The sequence below is a fragment of the Sceloporus occidentalis genome, unplaced genomic scaffold (assembly GCF_023333645.1).
Source record: "Sceloporus occidentalis isolate IW3139 unplaced genomic scaffold, rSceOcc1.0.p SCAF_1, whole genome shotgun sequence".
NCBI classification, from domain to species: domain Eukaryota; kingdom Metazoa; phylum Chordata; class Lepidosauria; order Squamata; family Phrynosomatidae; genus Sceloporus; species Sceloporus occidentalis.
In genome coordinates, this window is record NW_028316981.1 from 33,964,476 (window position 1) to 33,984,791 (window position 20,316).

Sequence of the window (20,316 nt, forward strand, 5' to 3'; positions counted from 1 at the left end):
TGGGCACTTGGATACAAAAGAGGACCAAGAATTAGCTGCAATCCAAACACTCTTTTCGGTTTGGAAAAGCCTTTCGTTCTTTTCTGTGCCAGCTGCCTAGGAGAAGAGCTTTCTGAAAGCATGCATGGGACTGAAAAGTGGTTCTGGGAAAGGCAAAGAAACATAAAGTGCTTCCTCACTGAGCTCAATAGAAGGAATAAATAACTGTGCAGGCTGGTAACTAAGGAGCAAATCTCTTGCTTCCTTTCAATTAAGACAGAAACTTATAACAAGGTTTTGAAGAGATTTTTAAAAAAAGTATTAAGTGTTGTTCATTTGCCTTAAAATAATTGTATTTATTTATTTATATCCTGCCTACTCTGACTAGAAAAGTTATTTCCACATACAGTATAGACTGCTCAAGATACAAAATTACACTGGAAAACTAGCACTAACGATTTCACGACACAGGAGGATTAGTAATTGTGCATGCCTAATCTCAAGGCATTAAAAGCAAAGATAAATTGTGGGAAAAGAAGAAGAAGAAGAAACTACATACACATGAGCTCCTATACATCTAAACTGAAGACAAATAGTTCAACCAAATACAGTGGTAGAATAACAATGAGAGGTTCTCCTTCCCCTCCCCATCACATTAAACATGGGAAACCAGACATAAACTGGGAAGGCACACTGGGAATTGTGGGATGGGGAAATATCTCCCAAGCTCTATTAGTAACACTGCAGGCCCATAGCAAACCTTACTTTCATGTTTAGGCTTGGATCTTATTAAGAAAGAACACATGCAAATATCAAAAGCCTACTTATTATCCTAGTTAGCCAATCTGGCCAAGCAAAAGTGGAAAACCTGTAACACGTACAGAACACGTAAGCTTTTGAGTCCCTTGAACGCTCCCTCTGCGATATGGTTGATGAAGTTGTGGCTGAGGTGGAGTATCTGCAGCCCACCCAGGTCAGCTAAGCTCCCTTCATCCAGTCTGGTTAGGTTGTTAAATGACAATGATCTAGGAAAAAGAAAGATGGGAATCTGTTACTCTGTCCTCAAGTTCTCCTTCATTTCTGTCCAGCAGCACCACCTGTGTCTCAGAATGTCTGTCCTGAGGGAAAAGCAAAGTCACCATCATCATTATGGGGAAGAAACATCTTCTCAAAGCAGGCAAGTGTTTAGAAATGACACTAATCTACAGGCTATTTTACTTTGCTGTTATATTTATATCCTACCCAACGGTTCCTCCAGGGATCTCAGGCTGTTCAGGTGCAATGTATCCAAAATGTTTTCCAGTCAGTACTTTTGAGACCAATGCTTGCTTAACTTCAGAGAAAGAATTACTTTCAGACTAGCCTCAAGATATGAGGCAATATCACAGTGAGCTTCTACTCTGTAAGGATAGAACTATCCAATCTCTTGGATATTGCCTCTTGTCCAAAAATGCTCCTGGGAAATCCACAAGTGTCTAGGGACACCTCAAGTACAATTATTGCACTGAATTAACAAGGAATACAGCACAGAGCTGTAGGCGTGGTTTGTGTACTGGACTAGGATTCTGGAGACCAGGGTTCGAATCTGCCCTTGCCCATGGAAACCCACTGAATGGCCTTGGGCAAATCACTTTCTCAACCTCAGAGGGAGGTGAAGGCAAACCCTCTCTAAACAAATCTTGGCAAGAAAACTGCATGATAGGGTTGTCTTAGGGTTGCCATAATTTTAATTTTTTAATGTTAATTTTTAAATAAACACACTGCACTTTACCAGGAATGATTCTAGAGCAGATCATATAATCTTTATTTCAGCCAACAGGCCATTAGACAACGAAGTGTGTATAAAACGCATAAAACATATAAAACATATAAAGCTTATTAAAATGGGGCTAGATATTCATGACGTACTTGTAATATGTACATTTGTATATATACAGAAGCACTCACAGATGCATTAGATAATATTAAGCCGTAAAACACAAAGCCAAAATGGATATTTGTTTGAGTATTCAAAATATAAAAGATAAGGCTGTTCATTTAGTTTGGGTCATAATCTTATGTGTTTTAACAGCAGAGAAAAGGAACTTTGCCACTACTTCTGTTTTGCTTTTCTTAGAATCATTTAACAGGTACTCCAAGTACCAATTGTTAGGTCTACCCGGAAACTTAAGCAGGAGGGGAGAAATTAATCTTAGCCTCTCATCCTTGTAAAAAATACAAAAAAATAGGACATGCTCTAGAGACTCAACAGAGCCTTCACCACAAGGGCAAACCCGTTCGTGGTAGGGGGTTCCCTTAAAGCGACCCTCTAGCACGGCTGAGGGAATAACGTTAAATCTTGCTTTAGTGAACACAGCTCGATATTTTGGGATGGTCAGATTTTGCAAATAAAATGCCTCCCTCTCAAAATTAAACTAGCCCTAAACTGATGGGAGAGCAGGTAGTGCGGGCAGAAGATAGAGAATATTGAATATCAATATCTTTTATACGACGTACCAGAATCTGCTGCACCCTGGGTAGATCTTGTGTAATGAGGAAATTGTTTGAGAAACCCACTCTCTGCAATTTTTCCTGGATATTTTTAGACCAAAGGGTGGTATAATTATCTTTCATTACAAGTTGCAGGTATCCTGATTCAGGGCCCACATAGAAAAGTTTCAGCCAATACTTTAAGGCCCACGTCCAAGCAGTGCATTCAACTGAATGACAACCCGCTTCGAGTCGTAAGACGGCTGATGGAACATAGTTGGGTACTCAAGTAATCTTCAGAGGCCGGTTCATACAGGGAGATATGGTCTGACAAATAGCTTGGACCTGAGCCAGTGACTTGGATGAAAAAATAGGGAGCATGCTTATCAAATTTGCAGGTGACACAAAATTGGGAGGAATAGCTAATACCCTAGAGGACAGGATCAAGATTCAAAATGACCTGAATAGATTAGAAAGCTACGCCAAAGATAACAAAATGAATTTCAACTCAGAGAAATGTAAAGTACTGCATTTAGGGCAAAAAAAGAAAATGAAATGCATTGATACAGGATGGGGGACACCTGGCATAAGGAGACTATGATGTTTATCACACTATACTCTTAAAGTGCTACTATTCCACTTTGACTCCTCTAGCTGCCTCCTGTTGCATTCTGGGATTTGCAGTTTTAAGGAGGGGTATTTAGAATTCTCAGGCAGACTTCTCTGCCTGAGAATTCTAAATACCCCTCCTTAAAACTGCAAATCCCAGAATGCAACAGGAGGCAGCTAGAGGAGTCAAAGTGGAATAGTAGCACTTTAAGAGTATAGTGTGATAAACATCTATGTGTGAAAGGGGGAGTCCTAGTAGACCATAAGTTGAGCATGAGTCAACAGTGTGATGTGGCAGCTAAAAGGACAATGCAATTCTCAGCTGCATCAATAGAAGTATAGTGTCTAGATCAAGGGAAGTAATAGTGCCACTGTATTCTGCTTTGGTCAGGCCTCACCTAGAATACTGTGTCCAGTTCTGGGCACCCTAATTCAGAAAAGATGTTGAGAAACTGGAGGCCTTAAACATAGGCTGGACACCCATCTGTCAGGAATGCTTTGATTGTGAGTTCCTGCATGGCAAGGGGTTGGACTGGATGTCCTTTGTGGTCTCTTTCAACTCTATGATTTCATGATTCTCATTCTCTGTTGCATCTGAGGGAGTGTGTTTAAACTATGATTAGTGAGAACACAGCTGAATCAAACAATGATTTCAGATTTTGGTTGTTTAACTAGAGTTAAAAATCAAAAACAAAATGCACTGTTCTTCCAATTCAGACACAACAAAAATTGTGGTTTACTCAAAACCACAAAAGCAGGTGCTTCCTATCTCCCTCCAGCCACACACACACAAAAAGATGTGGAACATCTGAGACAGGAAGTCTGTACAGTTGGTTCATGTACCAGGAAACCACAGTTCTTTACTAAATGTTTACAGGCCCAGAAGCAGTTAGGAGAGAAAGGCTTCCCTTAGATCAAGGGTGGGCAACTTGGGCATTCCCCTGAACTATGGGATAGTCTCCTCAAGAAAAAGTTCAGGATTAAAGTAGGTTGGATTGTGTGGGTAGCTTTTAAATTGTAACACTCTCTTGTGTGGGTATTGAAATGCAATTGGCCATTTCTATGCCGTCGGTTTTTGTGGAGAGTGGGGGAAGGTTGGGGTTGTACTTTACCCAGCCCTGTCTTTAACAATGGGCTGTTTTGCTTTCTGGGGGGTTTTGAGCAGCATCTTCTCATAAAAAGCACAAGGAACAATACAAGTTGTAATTTGCTGCGTGCACGCGCACACACTAAAACAAAGTGTGTTCAGGAGTTGTTATGCAGTGGCACTTGAGAGCCTACTGTGCTCCCTCGGGTGTGTGAATTACTTAAAAAATTAATGCTGATATTTATTCATGTTGTTCTACTGCTCAGTCCTGCCACTTTCTGAAAGCTTGCAGCCTCTAGTTTCTTGTACCCAAAAGAAGAAAGGAGAGTACCAATTATGAAACAAATTACTATGAGGTTAAACCAATTATGGTTTTCTAATCTCACTCTCTTTTCAGGGAGGGCCTATTTTTGATAGCACACTTCTGATCTTGGAATGTGTTTCCTCGGGGAAACATCTGAGCAGCACAAAAGCAGTGACAGCAGCGTTGATCCAGAGGTACAAAAAGATATTGTTTAATTGCAGACCTTGCAAATTTGGAGCTCTCTCAAGTGCTACATTGCTTGTCTTGCATCTATACAAAAGCTGTTTTACATTAAGTTTTATCCAAGCCACCTTTTTAAAACCTACCTTTATTAAACTGTGTCACTAAGAACCAAGTACAGTGGACCCTCCACATTTGCTAGTGTTAGGGGCGAAGAATCCCCGTGACAGTGGAAAAACCACAAAAAAAGAAAACACTTTTTTTTTAACCTGAGAGATCACTCTCTAGGAATCTCTAGGTCCTCCAGAGCAACCCTATGTTCAACATCTGCTGAACGTTGACCACAGAATTGCACCAGAGGATCTACAAATTCCACCAGAAATAATTGTTATCTCTAGGAATTTGTAGGGCCTCCAACATGACTTCTGGAAGACTTTGGGGTGAAACAGACTGGGGCACGGCAACTGCACGCCAGGACTCCATTCTGCCCTTTCTCTGGCCGAAAAAGGAGCAGTAAACAGCTGCTCCTTTTTGGGCCTGCAAAAAGCCAGTTTTTCCATCACGCCATGCCAAGAAGCTGGCTTTAGTGTGCTCCGGCAGCATCTGGTGTATAAATGCCGCACCGCCAGAACGCCTGAAAGCCAGCCTCTGTGTACGGCTGGACGGCTTGAAGCCGGCTTCCAGGCATCTTGGGGGCGTGCATCATCTGCACGCCATGCCCCCAAGCCAGCTGGAAGCCACGTTTTTATGCCAGTCTATTCTGGCCTTTTGACTGTAGAGTTGTGCTGGAGGACCTAGAGATTCCTAGAGAGAACAAATTAACCACATTTGTGAATAATCAAATCTGCAAAAGTCAAAAACGCAAATGTGGAGTGATGACTCTAGTTATGGTTTCTTATGAGTTTCTGTATCTCCCATAAGGACTGAGGAGAGGAAAATTCATGAGTTGAATTTTTAAAAGGTAGCATGATAAATTGCCTAAACGCTCCAAGTTTCTCTTAGAAACTCTTCTCTGTATTGTATTGTATTGAATGTAGTTTTATTGCTGTAAACCTCCCTGATGTTTCGAAGGGCGGTATATAAATAAAGTTTTTATTTTTTATTTATTTATTTAGAAGAGAGAGACTGAAAATTAAATCCATTTAATTCTGTAACTAAAACAGGCAACCAGGGTATTTGGGGAAGTGCAATTCATAGAGTAGATTAGAGCTTTCTATCAAGAATTCTAAGTACCTCTTCAAACTACAAATCTCAGGATTCCATAAAGTGAAGCAATGATACTTGAAATGGTATGAAGTTACCCTGAATCAATGGCTATACAGTCGGCCCTTTTTATACACAGATTTTTTATACACGGATTCAAGCACACACGGTTTGAAAATGTTCCAAAAAATATAATTTTCAAATATCAAACCTTGATTTTCCATTTTTATAAAAGACACCATTTTGCTATGTCATTATATTTAATGGGACTTGAGCATACACGGATTTTGTTATACATGGGGGATCTTGGAACCAAACACCAGCGACTAACAAGGGTCCACTGTACCTCTATGTCACCTCACAAGAAGACACAAAGCATGGCAGCCCATACTTTCCCATGCTGCATTACAAAATAGCGTAGTTGTTTTTACACACAGCACCACTTTTGAAATATAACTTTGTTACCCCTTCACTACTTCCGTATTTTTGTTTGTACAGGACTAATGTTTTTTTTATATTTCAAAATTATTTAAAATGCCAACCAATAAAATTTTATACAGCAAATAATAGTAGTAGTTGTTGTTGTTGTTATACATGGATTTGTATCCCACTTTCCCCCCAAAACTGGGACTCTAAGCGGCTCACAATACAGTGGTGCCTCGGGTTACGAAATTAATTCGTTCCGCTGTCAATTTCGTAACCCGAAAGGCTTTCGCAAGCCGAATTCCCATAGGCGCTAATGGGGAAAAGCCGCGATTCCGTGTGAAATCGCGCCGAAAAGCACCAAAAGTTTTTTCGTAACCCGAAAAAACTTTCGTAACCCGGAACAATGTTTTCCAATGGGATTTTTTCGTATCCCGAAAATTTCGTAACCTGGGTATTTCGTATCCCGAGGTACCACTGTATTAAAGAAAAATACAATTAAAAACATACAAAAAGCAAACATTAAAACAGAATTAAACTATTTTACACAGTATTGAAAAAAATTCACAACTCAGGTAAAAATAATAATATGCAATTAAAAAGATAATAAGCACTTTAAAAGAGTTCAATACAGAATCTCCTAGCCCATTTTTTTTTAAAAAATCTGTTTTAAAAGCCTATCTGAATAAAACATTGCAAATGAAGCATTTTATGTTGCTAATGAAGTAAAATAAGTATAGGTCTGATATGAAAGTACTGGACATATTCCCTCCTCCTTTTTATTTTATTTATTTTATTTTTTTGTTTCCAGGGCAGAAAAGTGTTTTCCTCTCATGGATTCAAATTTTCAAGACATTTTGCATCTCTATGTAGAATTTTAAAAAAAGGAGGAGATGCAGCACAGTAGCTCTGCGCCCACAGACCCTGTTTGCTGCTTTACTCACATGGAGAGCTTCATCTATGCACAGAGGTTCTCCATATGGTTGAGAGCACTTACAATAGGGATATGTGGAGAGCCTCCAGACAGACACGAAGCTCTTCTCTTTGCAGAAAACATGGCTAGCACACCCTTTGCCTTCAGGAATTAAAAATTTGTTTTAAAAAAGCAATTGTAAAATCTGAATACAGAGTAAAAAAAGCATCAATGTGTAATTTTCTCCTTTCTAAACCTTCTTTTTTGCCTTGCAGTTTTGATTCTAACCAAAATTTTCATTGGACTGGATGAGAAAAATATGTAGGATAAAACATGAAAGTTAACAGCACATGTCAGAGCCCAAGTAAAAACAGACATATTTTCAAGTACTTAGAGTGTCATTTCTTTGGCAAATATATTCTGCAAGTCTTCTGTAAATGTGAACAAAGGTGACAATGGAACTAGTAAGCAATTGCATGAAATTCAGAAGAGATTAATGGCTTTCAAGAAGGCACAGGGCAACACACATTTGTTCTCAAAACTGCTGTAGTGTTGAATTATGCAGAAATGGCATTCAGTCAAAATTGTTTCCTCATCTGTGATGAAAGAATTTTTCAAGGAGGTAGTGAGTGGGGGTGGGATGGGGGGAGAGAAATCAAATGCTAACAGGTAATGCTAAACTTGACTTGAAAGAGAGTTCTTTAATATTCAGCATGGGGGTTTCTGTCACAACTGGCAGAGGCATGTTTCTGACATCATCTAGTGGCAGCCAAAAGCAAACTTCAGAATATCCATCATTATGACTGGAAACATTTATCTATCTTCAGACATTTAGATTTTACTTTTTTTCCCCCTGTCCACTTGTGAAAAGGGAAGTTGATTCAACAACACCTATTCCTTATCTTCAAGAAGGTGGGTCTGTGAAGATTCCTATTTCTTTACCCTTGCATTAAAATGTCAAATAATAAAACGGTATGTGGGAAGTTGGAAATGATACATTTTATGGAAATGGCCAAAATTTAAATGCTTTCATCAAAATATATAAAATACATTTCTGAATTCTCATTACCTACAGGTTGGAATTGAGCAAGAGCAGGTAATAATTAGAGTTGTGGGTTGCCTTGCAGGAACCCTATCTAAAACGCCCCAGTTCTTTTTATGTATTTTAATGCAATTTTAAAAGTGAATTATAGAATCATAGAGTTGGACGAGATCACAAGGGCCATCCAGTCCAACCCCCTGCCATGCAGGAAATCTCAATCAAAGCATCCTTGACAGATGGCCATCCAGCCTCTGGTTAAAGACCTCCAAAGAAGGAGACTCCACCACACTCCAAGGGAGTGTGTTCCACTGTCGAACAGCCCTTACTGTCAGGAAGTTCCTCCTAATGTTGAGGTGGAATCTCTTATCATGCAGCTTGCACCCATTGTTCCGGGTCCTGTTCTCTGGAGCAGCAGAAAACAAGCTTCCTCCCTCCTCAATATGACATCCCTTCAAATATTTAAACAGGGCTATCATATCACCTCTTAACCTCTTCGATCCTACAGAGTGCCAGTGGAGCATAACACTTTCCCAGTGTAAAAGTCTGGAGTGCAAAAAAGTCAGAGGCACCCATGTCAACTGGTATGGATGCCAGGTGCTGAGCTGCCAAGGAACTGCTTTCCTATACCCTTTATCCAGTATCTGAAGGACGTTCAACAAAAATTAAACATCAAAAAACACATAAAACACCAAAGCACAATTAGAAGTCAGAGTATCAAATATTTAAGACAGTTAAATGTTTTACACTGCTTGGATAAACAGAATATGCTTTGTCTGGCACCCGAAGAAGACAAAGTTGATGCCGTGTTTACCTCCTATAGTGGGAGGGGGGAGCCCAACTGGTGAGACAGCCCTCTCCCTCACTGCAACAAAGCTCACTTCCAATGGAGGTATTTGGAGATGGACATCTGCCAATGACCTTCATGTAACTGGCAGGTTGATACAGAAACAGAGATTCCATTAAAATATTTTACTCCCATGCTATTTTAGTGTCTGAAAGGGTAAGCTTTGAACTGGGTTCTAAAACAAAAGGGCAATATATGAAGTTCATTAAAACTGGTGTGATATAATTTGTTTGAGCAGCGCCAGTCAAAACATTTTCAGATGCAACCTGTAGCAGTATTACTTCTGTTAATCACTGCCCCCCAAAGTAAAACAACTCACAGTTCAGCCAGCTTCTGACAGAAGCTCCATCCAGCAGGGCTGATGTGTGATATCAAGTTGTTATTGAGATGAATTTGCTGAAGAGATGCAAGACCATACAGGGAGCCACTGTTCACCTCTGTCAGAGCGTTGTACTCCAGATGGCTAGAGAGATTACCATAATGATGAGACACAAGCACCAAACTAATACTGATATTTTAAACAACAATAACTCATACAATCACAAATTACCTATGAAAAACTAATTCTACCCAGTTTCTTTCTTCTATTCTATATTGGTTTATTTTAAACCAAGGTCATACCATATTTTCCGGTGTGTAAGACGACTGAGTGCATAAGACGACCCCCAACTTTTCCATTTAAAAGTTAGAGTTTGGCATATATTTGGCATATAAGACTACCCCTCTTCCAACACATGCTAAGGATAAGAGATGCCTCAGAGAGGGGTGTCTTTTTCCCCTCAGCACACTCGGGCTGCATCCACACTGGAGAAATAACCTGGTTTGGCACCACTTTAACTCTTTTCTGGCTCAAGGCTATGGAATTCTGGGAGTTGGAGTTTGTTGTGGGCCCAGAGTGGACCCCACAACAAACTCCAACTCCCAGAATTCCATAGCCTTGAGCCAGGGCAGTTAAAGCGGTACCAAACTGGGTTATTTCTCCAGTGTGGATGCAGCCTCCCTTTCCTCCCTTTCTAGTGCATTTCGCAGCACCACAAAACCCACTCTGGGGTTTAAAAATAAAAGATCCACCCTTTCCCCCTCCTTTCCCTATCTCTTGGCTTTCCTTCTATATGAATGAGTGAGAGAAGGGCCAGAGGAGGATACTTAAAAAAAGAAAGAAAGTAAGCCAGGCCTCTTTTTTGTTTACCCCCCTTTCAGGACCTGGCAGGGAAAAAAGGAGGCTCCCCTCCAGCCCCAGCCCTGCATGTCCCATTTAGAGAGGCTTTGGCTCCACTTTCCCCATTGCCTTGCATTGCTTTGCCTTTGCTTTGCTTGCAAAATGGTGCAGCTGCGAGCTTTGCATTCCTCTGCTGCTGCGAAATGGAGGATGGGATCCAGAGGGAGACAGAGGAGGAGGAGAACTGTGGCTGCATCCACACTGGAGAAATAAAGAGGTTTGGCAGCGTGTTAACTCTAGCTCTGGCTCTTTGCTATGGAATTCTGGGAGTTGGAGTTTGTTGTGGGGCCCAGAGCAGAGCTCCGCGGCCGTTTTTCAGCTCCCCCCACCATATGCGGTGACCAGTCTAGCTCGGAAGTTTCTGCACCTGGCGTATAAGACCCCCCCCCCCAACATTTGAGAAGATTTTCCAGGGTTAGAAAGTCGTCTTATACACCAGAAAATATGGTACTATACTGGTTTTCTCCTCATTCAACCACTGTTTTTTTTCCATGATAACAGAAAACCCAGCAGGGGCTGACTTCAGGATCTTATCTAGCTATTATTTGGCATAGCCCAAAAACTGCAGTCTCTTGTTATTTGCCATCAGGTCAACTTTGACTTATGGCAACTCTATGAATACCTATCATCAAATATCCTGCTCAGGTTTTGCACCCTCAGGGTTGTAGTTTCCTTGACTGAGTCTTTCCATATGTAATGGAGTCTTCCTCTTTTCCTATAGTCTCCTATGTTACTAACTGCTATTATCTTTTCCTGTGAGTCACTCTGTCTCATGATATGTCCCAAGTTCAATAGACTAGTCCATTTAATCATCTTGGCTTCCAGTGTGAGTTCAAGTTTGATTTGCTCTAAGACCCCTTCGTTTTTCTTTTTGGCAGTCTATAGTATCTGTACAACTATTCTCCAGCACCATATTTCAAATGAGATAACTTTTTTCCTGTCAGCTTTCCTCACTGTTCGGCTTTCACAGTTATACACAGAAATTGGAAATATCATGGTTTGGATGATCCTGAATTTGGTATTCCATGATGTTTCTTCAGACTTCAGGATCTTATCTAGTTCCTTCATAGCAGTCCTTCCAATCCTAGTCTTCTTCTGATTTCTTGATTCAATTTTATCTCAATTTTGATCAATGACTGAGTCAAGAGACAGAAAAATCTTTAACGATTTCAATGTTTTTATAACTCACTGGAAAGTTATATAAATAATCTATGGTCGTCATTTTTGTTTTCTTAATATGAAAATATAACCCAGCTTTTGCTCTTTACTGCTTAACCTTCATCAGTAGTCATTCAAAGTCTTTGCTATTTTTTCCAAGTAACATGGCACCATCTGCATTTATTAAATTGTTGATGTTCCTTCCCCTAATTTGTATTCTAACTCTGAAATCTAACTTAAAATAAATAAAAAATAAAATAAATAATAAAATAAAATTTTTATTTCTATCCCGCTTTTTGCCAGGCAATCAAAGCGGCTTACAACAGGTTAAAATACAGCCATATATACACAATGCCCCCCTTAAAACAAGATTAAACAATGTAAGATTAAAAACTACATATTAAAACCGACTAAGCTACTTGTGTATTTGCTCCATTTATTTGTCCATCAAAGCCAATTTACATCATCTTAATATGCTACAAAATTCCCTGCATACTGTCAAGGCAGGACTGCCACAGCTCTCTATTTTTTCCTAACTTCTAAATAGCATATTGCTAAGCATTTATACTAAAACGTAAATCCCATCATATTCACATATGTGTTATCTAAATGTCCCAAAAGTAGAAGTGTGCCTCTGCAGGTATAAATCTCCTATATTTACAGCTCTGCTACTATGTAATAGATTTACACACCAGATCGTTGCAAGACATACATGAGGAAAAAAGAGACGGCCAGAAGATTGCTTATATTCTGTCAGTATAACCATGTTTTAACTTACAGAACTTGCATTTTGGCTAGACCCCAGAAAGCTCCATCAGTCAGCTTGCTGATGTTGTTACGCTGCAGCTTCAGAACTTCTAAACTCTCCAGCCCTTGGAATGTCAGGCCATCTATCTGACGAATACGATTTCGGTTTAGTTCCCTAAAATTAGCACAAAAAAAACACACTTAATTTATTAATCTAATATTTTTCCAGTGCACTCAACTTTACAAACACACCAGCCAATAGCCAGGTACTGGACCATTTCCACCAGGGATCTCCACAACAACTGCCAAGAAACGTGGGGAAAATAACCTGAGATGGTTGCTTCTTGAATAAATCTTGATCAAATATGATCACAGGCAAAAATACAAGGAAATTCTTAGCACACAGGCATCATATTCTACTGAGGCTTTTTGTTTTGTTTTGGGGGAGTTTGTTTTTTCTTTAAAATAATTTATTTTTGATATTAGCTCAAGATATTCTCAGAATAAACATACTTAAGAAATGGCTACTTTATCTATATTAAAATTGCAAGATTACAAAGGTTTTCAGATATAAACTTTTACTGCAAGCTAAAATATCATTACATATTAGGGATAACTCCCAGACATACCTCACAACCATAAAAAAATTATATAAATTTGATCAGAAAACTTGAAACTGAAGCAAGACCCAAACATTCCAACCTGACATTTTTTTTTCTGTCAATACCTCTTTCATTTTATTTTATCCATGCTTCTTTGACTCGTTAACTATAGCATAGACAAGTGTAACTTTTTATTTCAGCAAGTCACAGAAACATCTTGTTAGACGAATGTTTAGAGCTGTAGGAGTTTTTAAACTACACAAGGGATGTTGTCTCACAAACAGTTCTACGTATCTCCAATGGCTCCATATTCTTAAACAGAGAAAAATGATCAACATTACCTGGCCCACATGCTAGGCCTTTAGAGGCCACTCCTATCCCTCATTTTCAGTTCCTCCAATTTTGGGTGACTGGAACTGACACTGAAATATCACTTTTGGTTGACTTTCAAGCTGTCCTAGATGTGTGACTGTTTGAGGTTGGAGAGTACACTGAAATGGAGTTTTACAGCCCTGCAATAGGTGTTTAAGTAATTTTGTATTTATATTATATTTTTAAAAATATTTTAAAGCTGTGGATATTGAATACAAGGATAAAAAGCCTGGGGATACCAAGGGCCAACTATACAATACTTTTAATAATTTTGTGCATGAAACAAAGCTTGTGTACGCTGAGCCATCAAAAACCAAAGGTGTCACTAGCCCAGCCACCCATGAAAAAAGTTGTGGATTTTTTTTTTTTTTGGGGGGGGGGGGATATTTTGGATTTCAGAACTCCAGACAAGGGAGGCTCAACCTGTATTACAAATGTTATATATCTGCATGGTATAAATGAAGAATGTTAATAATATCCTTAATGTTAATAAGAATGTTAATAAGGAGCCCTGGTGATGCAGTGGTTAAATGCCTGTACTGCAGCCACTCACTCACTTACAAACCACAAGGCTGCAAGTTCAATACCAGCTACGGCTCAGGCTCAACTCAGGCTTGCATCCTTCCGAGGTCACTAAAATGAGTACCCAGCTTGATGGGGGCAATTAGCTTACAGTTATAAACCACTTAGAGACTGGTTAGAGTGGTATGAAGCAGTATATAAATGAAGCTGCTATTGCTATGTATCTGCACAGGACTGGTAGATGGGGATTATCTTCTAATAAAGAAAAAAAACTGAAAAGGAAATGCCCAAATCCTATATCCTCTCTTGAATATGAGCCTTACAAACCATCTCTGTTCAGAATCTGGAGAAAGTAAAATATGACTCTATTGTGTAGGGAAAAATATACAGTGAAATTGACTGTCTGAACAGGTGATTTGTTCATTAGTACTTAAAACTATTTTCCTGGGGTCTAAGTAAAATTCAACTGCTAACATTATTTCAGTTTAAAAGGGATTCCCAAAAGCTTTCCACGTAAAAATACAGCTTCATTTTTAGTGTATGCCCACTTAAAATCTTATTCAAAATGGTGAGTGATCTAGCCTTTGAGTCAGGTTCCAAACTTCCAGAAAGCAGCAAGCAAACGTCAAAGACAAAGGTCAATTATTTATGCATAAAGCACCTTCACAGATGCAGATGTATATTTTTAATCAAATACAGCCCACTGCTATACTCTAGCTAGACAAACAACAAAGTGTGTGCAATCTCATCAAAAGCACCATTTTGTTCATCTAAATGTCAACTGCACACTTTAATGGCCTTCCCTGGTTGTAGGTTTATTACTACATAAAGACACATGTGTGGTCCTGAAATCAAGGTTTGAGAAAGCCATCTGACCTGCTTTGCTTTCATGGTCTTTTTGTATAACAAAGGGAAAAATAAAAAGGCGCAAGTAAAATATGCACACTGGGATGAATGGGGGCAGAAATGATATTGTATGTTTGAAATATCTAATGCAACAATTAATTTTAAAGTTTCTTTGTGTTTTGGTTAATAGTGTGATCTGTCTGCGGTACCACCAACCCCCTCTCCGTATTCCTGAATTGTTTTATTAGGTGTTGCCACTGAGCCATTAAAAAATAGTTTATTCAATGTTTTACAGGCACAGGGTGAAAGGATTGCATTTGGTGAGTATGTCCTTAGGGAACGTTTGTCTCCATAAAGCTTGGTTAGCCATAATTAAAGTGCACATTTCTACTCACAGTTGCATTAGCTTGGGCAGTTTGAATCCTTTAATAGGAATCTGCGTGATCCTGTTTTTACTCAGGCGAAGTGTTAGCAGGGATCCCGACAGGCTATCAAAAGCCTTAGTTTCTAAGATGCTGATTCTGTTGCTCCCCAGATAGCTGCAATAAATTAATCACAGAACATCCAAACGGTTACGTCAGAGGTCTCAGGTCAATCACTCTGAATTTGAGTGGCTAAGCAATAATAGACACAACACCTCCCAAAATCAAGTTTTCCCTGCACCCCCTGCCCACCAAACAGATCAGGACAGGCTTTCTTTCTTCCCTTAGACAGCTGATGATAAGATATCCCCTGAGGTACCACTGGACATTCAACCTCCCAGAGGTTGCTTATACATTCTCTTTCAGCCCGCAGGGCAATGAGACAAAATCCATACCAATAACAAGGGGTAAAGCCACTATAGCCTAATAGGTACAATATTTGAACAACAACAACAACAAAACTGCATATGAATAGGAGTTAGACACTAAAATTCTAAGTAGCATCTCTCTGCCAACATTTCCAATCCTTTAAATAGTAATGACTTTCACCTAACTCATCGGAATGTGACAAGAAGGCATGGACTGGCTTCAGGCTTGCAGGGTCACCTTAGAAGACCAAAGATGACCAAACAAGGCAAAAAAGTAGTGGGGAGGCAGGGGAAAGGGACAGATGTGAAAAAGCAGCTCAGGAGGAGGAGTCAATTACCTGCTATAATCCATGAGCTACACAACTCAAAATATGTTAGTCTATTCTTCCTGTATAAATGGATATGTTCCCATAAAATGTTTTAGAACAAAGCAAACTTACAGTTCCTTTATATGAAGCCCCACTGGGAAACAGCCACTTCGGATTTCTGTGATGTTATTTGAGCTCAGGTCCAATGTTTCCAGGGCAACATAAGGCTCCAGCTGGCTTGTTTCAATGCTATGGATCTTGTTGCGATTCCTATAATGCAGAATGGAGAGGAATCTGACATAATCCACTTTTTCCACTCCTTGGGTTACAAACTAAAACAAGCATAAACAACAGAAACAGTCTCTCATCACTTATTTGGCTCCAGGCTAATGTTCAATATGTTTCAAGGAGAGAAAATAAATGATTAGAAAATTTTAAAATAAGGTCAAATAACACTTTTTATTAAAATGGCATTGACAAGCTTTCAGAACTGTTCATCAGAAAGAATAAGAAGTGTTAAAGCTATCTATTCCAATTGGGACACTCACACACTGTACTAACACAAGAGACATACTGGATAGGATTCTAAAAGATTTTAAGAACTGATACGTCTAGTGACACAATAAAAACCAAAGAAGTGATTTCCCAATGTATCCACCACCTGTTGCCTGCCTGGCTCTATGCTCACATGTCAATGCAACGTGTATGTAAAGTTATTATGCCAATGAAATGTTGGCAGACATATGTATTATTAGTAATCCTTTAACACTCATTACATTACAATGAAGGGGGTCTGGACTAAATGAAAAACCATGAAAAATGGAGTATTGTTCTGAAAAGTGGGTTGCACAAAGTGAAGTTATTTAACTTACAATAAACTGGAATATGGTCTAAGCTGGTATAAATAAAAGTAGACTATAACCACACTACTTTAGGTGAAATCTTAACTGCATAATTTTATATCTTCCTATGGCTGTATCTATTTTCAATTAGCAGTCTAAGTCATATGCAAGTTGCCCAATATATTGTCAGCACAAGGATATGTTGGTGGGGATATAAAGGAAGATATGGTTCCTCAAATAACCTGGTCCCAATCCATATAGGGCTTTATAGGTCAAAACCAGCACTATGAACTGTGCCTGAGAACAGGCTGGCAGCCAATGGAGCTGTTGCAACAAAGGGGTTGTGTGCTCCCTGTAGACAGGCCTAATTAACAAGCTGCCTGCAACTCTTTGGGCCAACTGAAGTTTATGGACATTTTTCAAAGGCATCCTTATGTAGAGCACATTATAGTAGTCCAATCAGAATGTGATAAAAGCATGTGTTGCCATGGCACGATCCAACTTCTTTAGGAATGGGTACAATTGGCATGCTGGCTTTAACTGTGCAAAAGCACTCCTGTTGTCTACTGAAACCTGGACCTCCAAGTCAGAGCTGAATCTAGCAATATCCCCAAACAGTGAACCTATGTTTTCAGGGGGAGTGTAACCCCATCTACCACAGGATCAGTCCCTATTACTGGATCTGCCTTTCAACTGACCAAGAGCACCTCTGTCTTGTTTGGTTTAAGCTTCTATTTGTTTGCCCTCATCTAGTCCATTACAACTGCTAAGCACTGGTTTAGCACAAGAACAGTTTTCTTGGAATTAGGTGGAAAGGAGTGATAGAGCTGGGTATCATCAGAATACCAGTGACACCTGACTCCAAACCCCTGAACAACCTCTCCCAGTGGTTTCGTGTAGAATAAAAAGCGTAGAAAACAAGACTGAACCTTGAGGGACTCCACAGGCCAATGGCCAAAGAGTCAAGCAAGAATTCGCCAGCCCAGCACCACCCTCTGAGAGTGCCCCTCCAAGACAGAACAGAGCTACTGCAGAATAGTACCTCTAAGCTTGGCCAATGGCCTGAGATGCTGGGAGCCTAACTCCAAAATACCTGGAAGGCCAGAATTTGGAAATCACTGAAAGAACGGTGGAGCATGTTGAATTTCCAAGGGAAGCATATGATTTTCATGGAAAATTTAAGAAATACATCTCATGTGGTACAGTCCTCCCTTCCCTTATGCAGGAGATCTGTTCCAGCCCCCCCCCCCCCCCGGCATAAGGGGAAATCCTGCTGTTACTCAAAATGTGCAACTTGACCGCACACATTACTTGAAATAAAGTACCACTGAGTTTGATGTGACTTTGGGTAGCTTTTCCTCTTCTTTTTCTTTTTTGTCAAAGCATGCATAAGCCCTGTCCAGGTAAGGTCCATTAAATAGGGTGAGTAAAGGTTTAACCCTTCATTCTACAGATCCTTCCTTCTTACCCCCACCCTTTAGAAAAACAGAAAGAGCTTTCACTGTACAATCAAGGTCTTTCTTCAGTTGCCATGGGGATGGAGTATTTTGGGAAGAGACAGAGACACACCTCTTCTCCTGAATAGAGAAAGGAGAGGGAAAGATGTACATAATGAAACATATTGTGTGATCCCTAACTTCTGCTTTGCTGTTGTTGTGTGCCTTTAAGTCATTTTTTACTTATGATGACCCTAAGACAACCCTATCACAGGATTCTTTTGGCCGAATTTGTCCAGAGAGGGGGTTTACTCTTGTTTTCCTCTAAGACTGAGAAAGTGTGACTTGCCCCAGGCTACCCAGTGGGTTTCTATATCCAAGTGGGGATTTGAACCTTAGTTTCCTCCCAGTGTCCTAGTCCATGTCCAGACCACTATACCATGCTGTTTCCACTAACCTCTGCTAAGACCCTACAACTCTGACCTTACGTAGTCATCCTTAATCTTCCTTGGTGGAGAAACAATGCAGCCAACCTGGACAGCCATAGAAGCCAAAGAAATCTTCTTGTCTTGATTGCTAACTATATAATTATTGCTCACGATTTAAAAAAAGAATGCAGGTAGAAAATGAGACACTAGTTTTTCTCTGTGCACTAGTGAGAAATGACAGAATAAAACAGGTGGTGCTACTTCAAAAGATCATGGCTTTTCCAGGAATACCAGAGTGTGCGTTAGAAGGTAAGGTTACACCTTAATCCCAGTGGGTAGGCCAGTGCTAAATGTCTCTGTGAATATTTATTGATAAGTCTTTTCAGCAGCCTTCTCTACAACCAGGAGTGGGAGGGGGCAGACTCTCCATATCCTAAAGAGGTGATCTTTGCTCCAAATGGTAGAAGTTATTTTTGGTTTTCCCGAAATGAGAATGGGGAGGCAGGGAGAAATTGCATGGTTGACCTTCATCTAGTATCAACTTACAGGTCTGGCCAGGCTTTGTTAATTGAGGGGAAAAGAAACCTTAATACAGCAAAACTCTATTAAGACACCACCTGCTATAAGCATCAAAAACAAAACCGAGCTTCAAACAGGAATGGAGCTATGCACATCCCTTTTCATTCTATTAATATTCAAATATGTTTGTGTGCAAAGAGAACAATGAAACTTGCTAAGAATGACTGCTACCAAAGGACGTGCAAGGTCTTGGGGGCTATATCAGAAGGAGAAGGTTACATGAAACAAATCTGCTGTTAAGAAGGGGTCTTCCCACCTTCCATCTTTTCTAGCAGTCTGCTAAGCCAGAGCCAGTTACAATCTTTATTTTTTTTTAAATGCTCCAAAGATGCCTTGTATCATTTGGAATGCATGGTTTCAATGCATTATTATGTGTATAACACCCACGCCATTTTGCATCTACAGTCTTTCTGAATTGTTCACAAATACAGCACATAAATATATATCATAAACACAGCAAATGAAATAAAGTAAGCATGATAGACTGGCTGAATTTGAAGGATGCACATGTGCACCCAAGCAACTGTCATGGCAGGTCAGTATATGCTTCACTTCGTATCAATCTGAGCATAGTTTTCTAGTAAAAAGACCTTTAAACAGTCTTACAGTAAATGCTTCTGCCACCTTTGGAAAAGTGTTGTGCTTCACAAAGCAAACTGTAGTGATTGTAACCATGTTCTTCAAACAAGGAGTGAGTGGCCACAGAAATAACCTCAACTTTTCTCAGAGGCCATTGAATCACTAGTTCCCAAGGGAAGGTCTGACAGATTCTCAAGCCTTTTTTTTTTTTTTTTTTTGCAAAGAATGTTTGTTCAGGTGGAGCACAAATACACAGCAAGAGTAGTCCTGGGGTAGGATATGTACTCCTGGCATACTTTGGTCAGCCACTGTGAAACTCAGCATAAGCTGTATATACCAAATTCTTAATTAGTTACAGTCATAGCCCTGGAGCAAGATGGGTGATATGCTTGCTTTGCAACAAAATGGAGAAGAATGTCAGCTCCCACCCTAACTTCCTATTTACAAAACACCTTTCTTCCCAGCATGAAAGGAAGGGAAAGATCCTGCACAGTATAGGTCCAGTCATCACTCCTGGTGAATAGATGAGGTTTAAACCAATGCAGCTTAAGCAAGAAAGTTCTACCTGCCTATTTTATACTGAGGCAACCTCCAAGTAAACCTCCAACCTATTCAATTCAAGCCAAATGGCTACACCAATGAGAATGTGAAGGGGTAAGGATGTTAAAATGCAGAAAATATAACAAAGCATGATTGCTAATGATAAATGTCTGTGAAGTCTAGCTTTTGCAAGAAATAATAAGGAAGACTGAAAAAGCAAAACCCTAGCCTGTCACCTAACATGCCGCCTAGTATTGCATGACCTTGGTTGTCCACCCCCATGGTTGCATAATGG

At 39.8% G+C, this 20,316-nt stretch overlaps 1 protein-coding gene across 1 annotated transcript in view; it reads right to left on the minus strand.

The window, feature by feature from the left end:
• Window positions 1–20,316, minus strand: part of LOC149321300 (leucine-rich repeats and immunoglobulin-like domains protein 1) — a 167,297-nt gene that overhangs the window by 34,342 nt on the left and 112,639 nt on the right. The window contains exons 4-8 of the mRNA XM_089519179.1: window positions 15,750–15,887; window positions 14,915–15,058; window positions 12,209–12,352; window positions 9,373–9,516; window positions 861–1,004 (exon numbers count right to left, since the gene is read on the minus strand). Coding sequence (XP_089375305.1) covers window positions 861–1,004; window positions 9,373–9,516; window positions 12,209–12,352; window positions 14,915–15,058; window positions 15,750–15,887 — 714 coding nt within the window. The remainder of the gene's footprint in view (window positions 1–860; window positions 1,005–9,372; window positions 9,517–12,208; window positions 12,353–14,914; window positions 15,059–15,749; window positions 15,888–20,316) is intronic.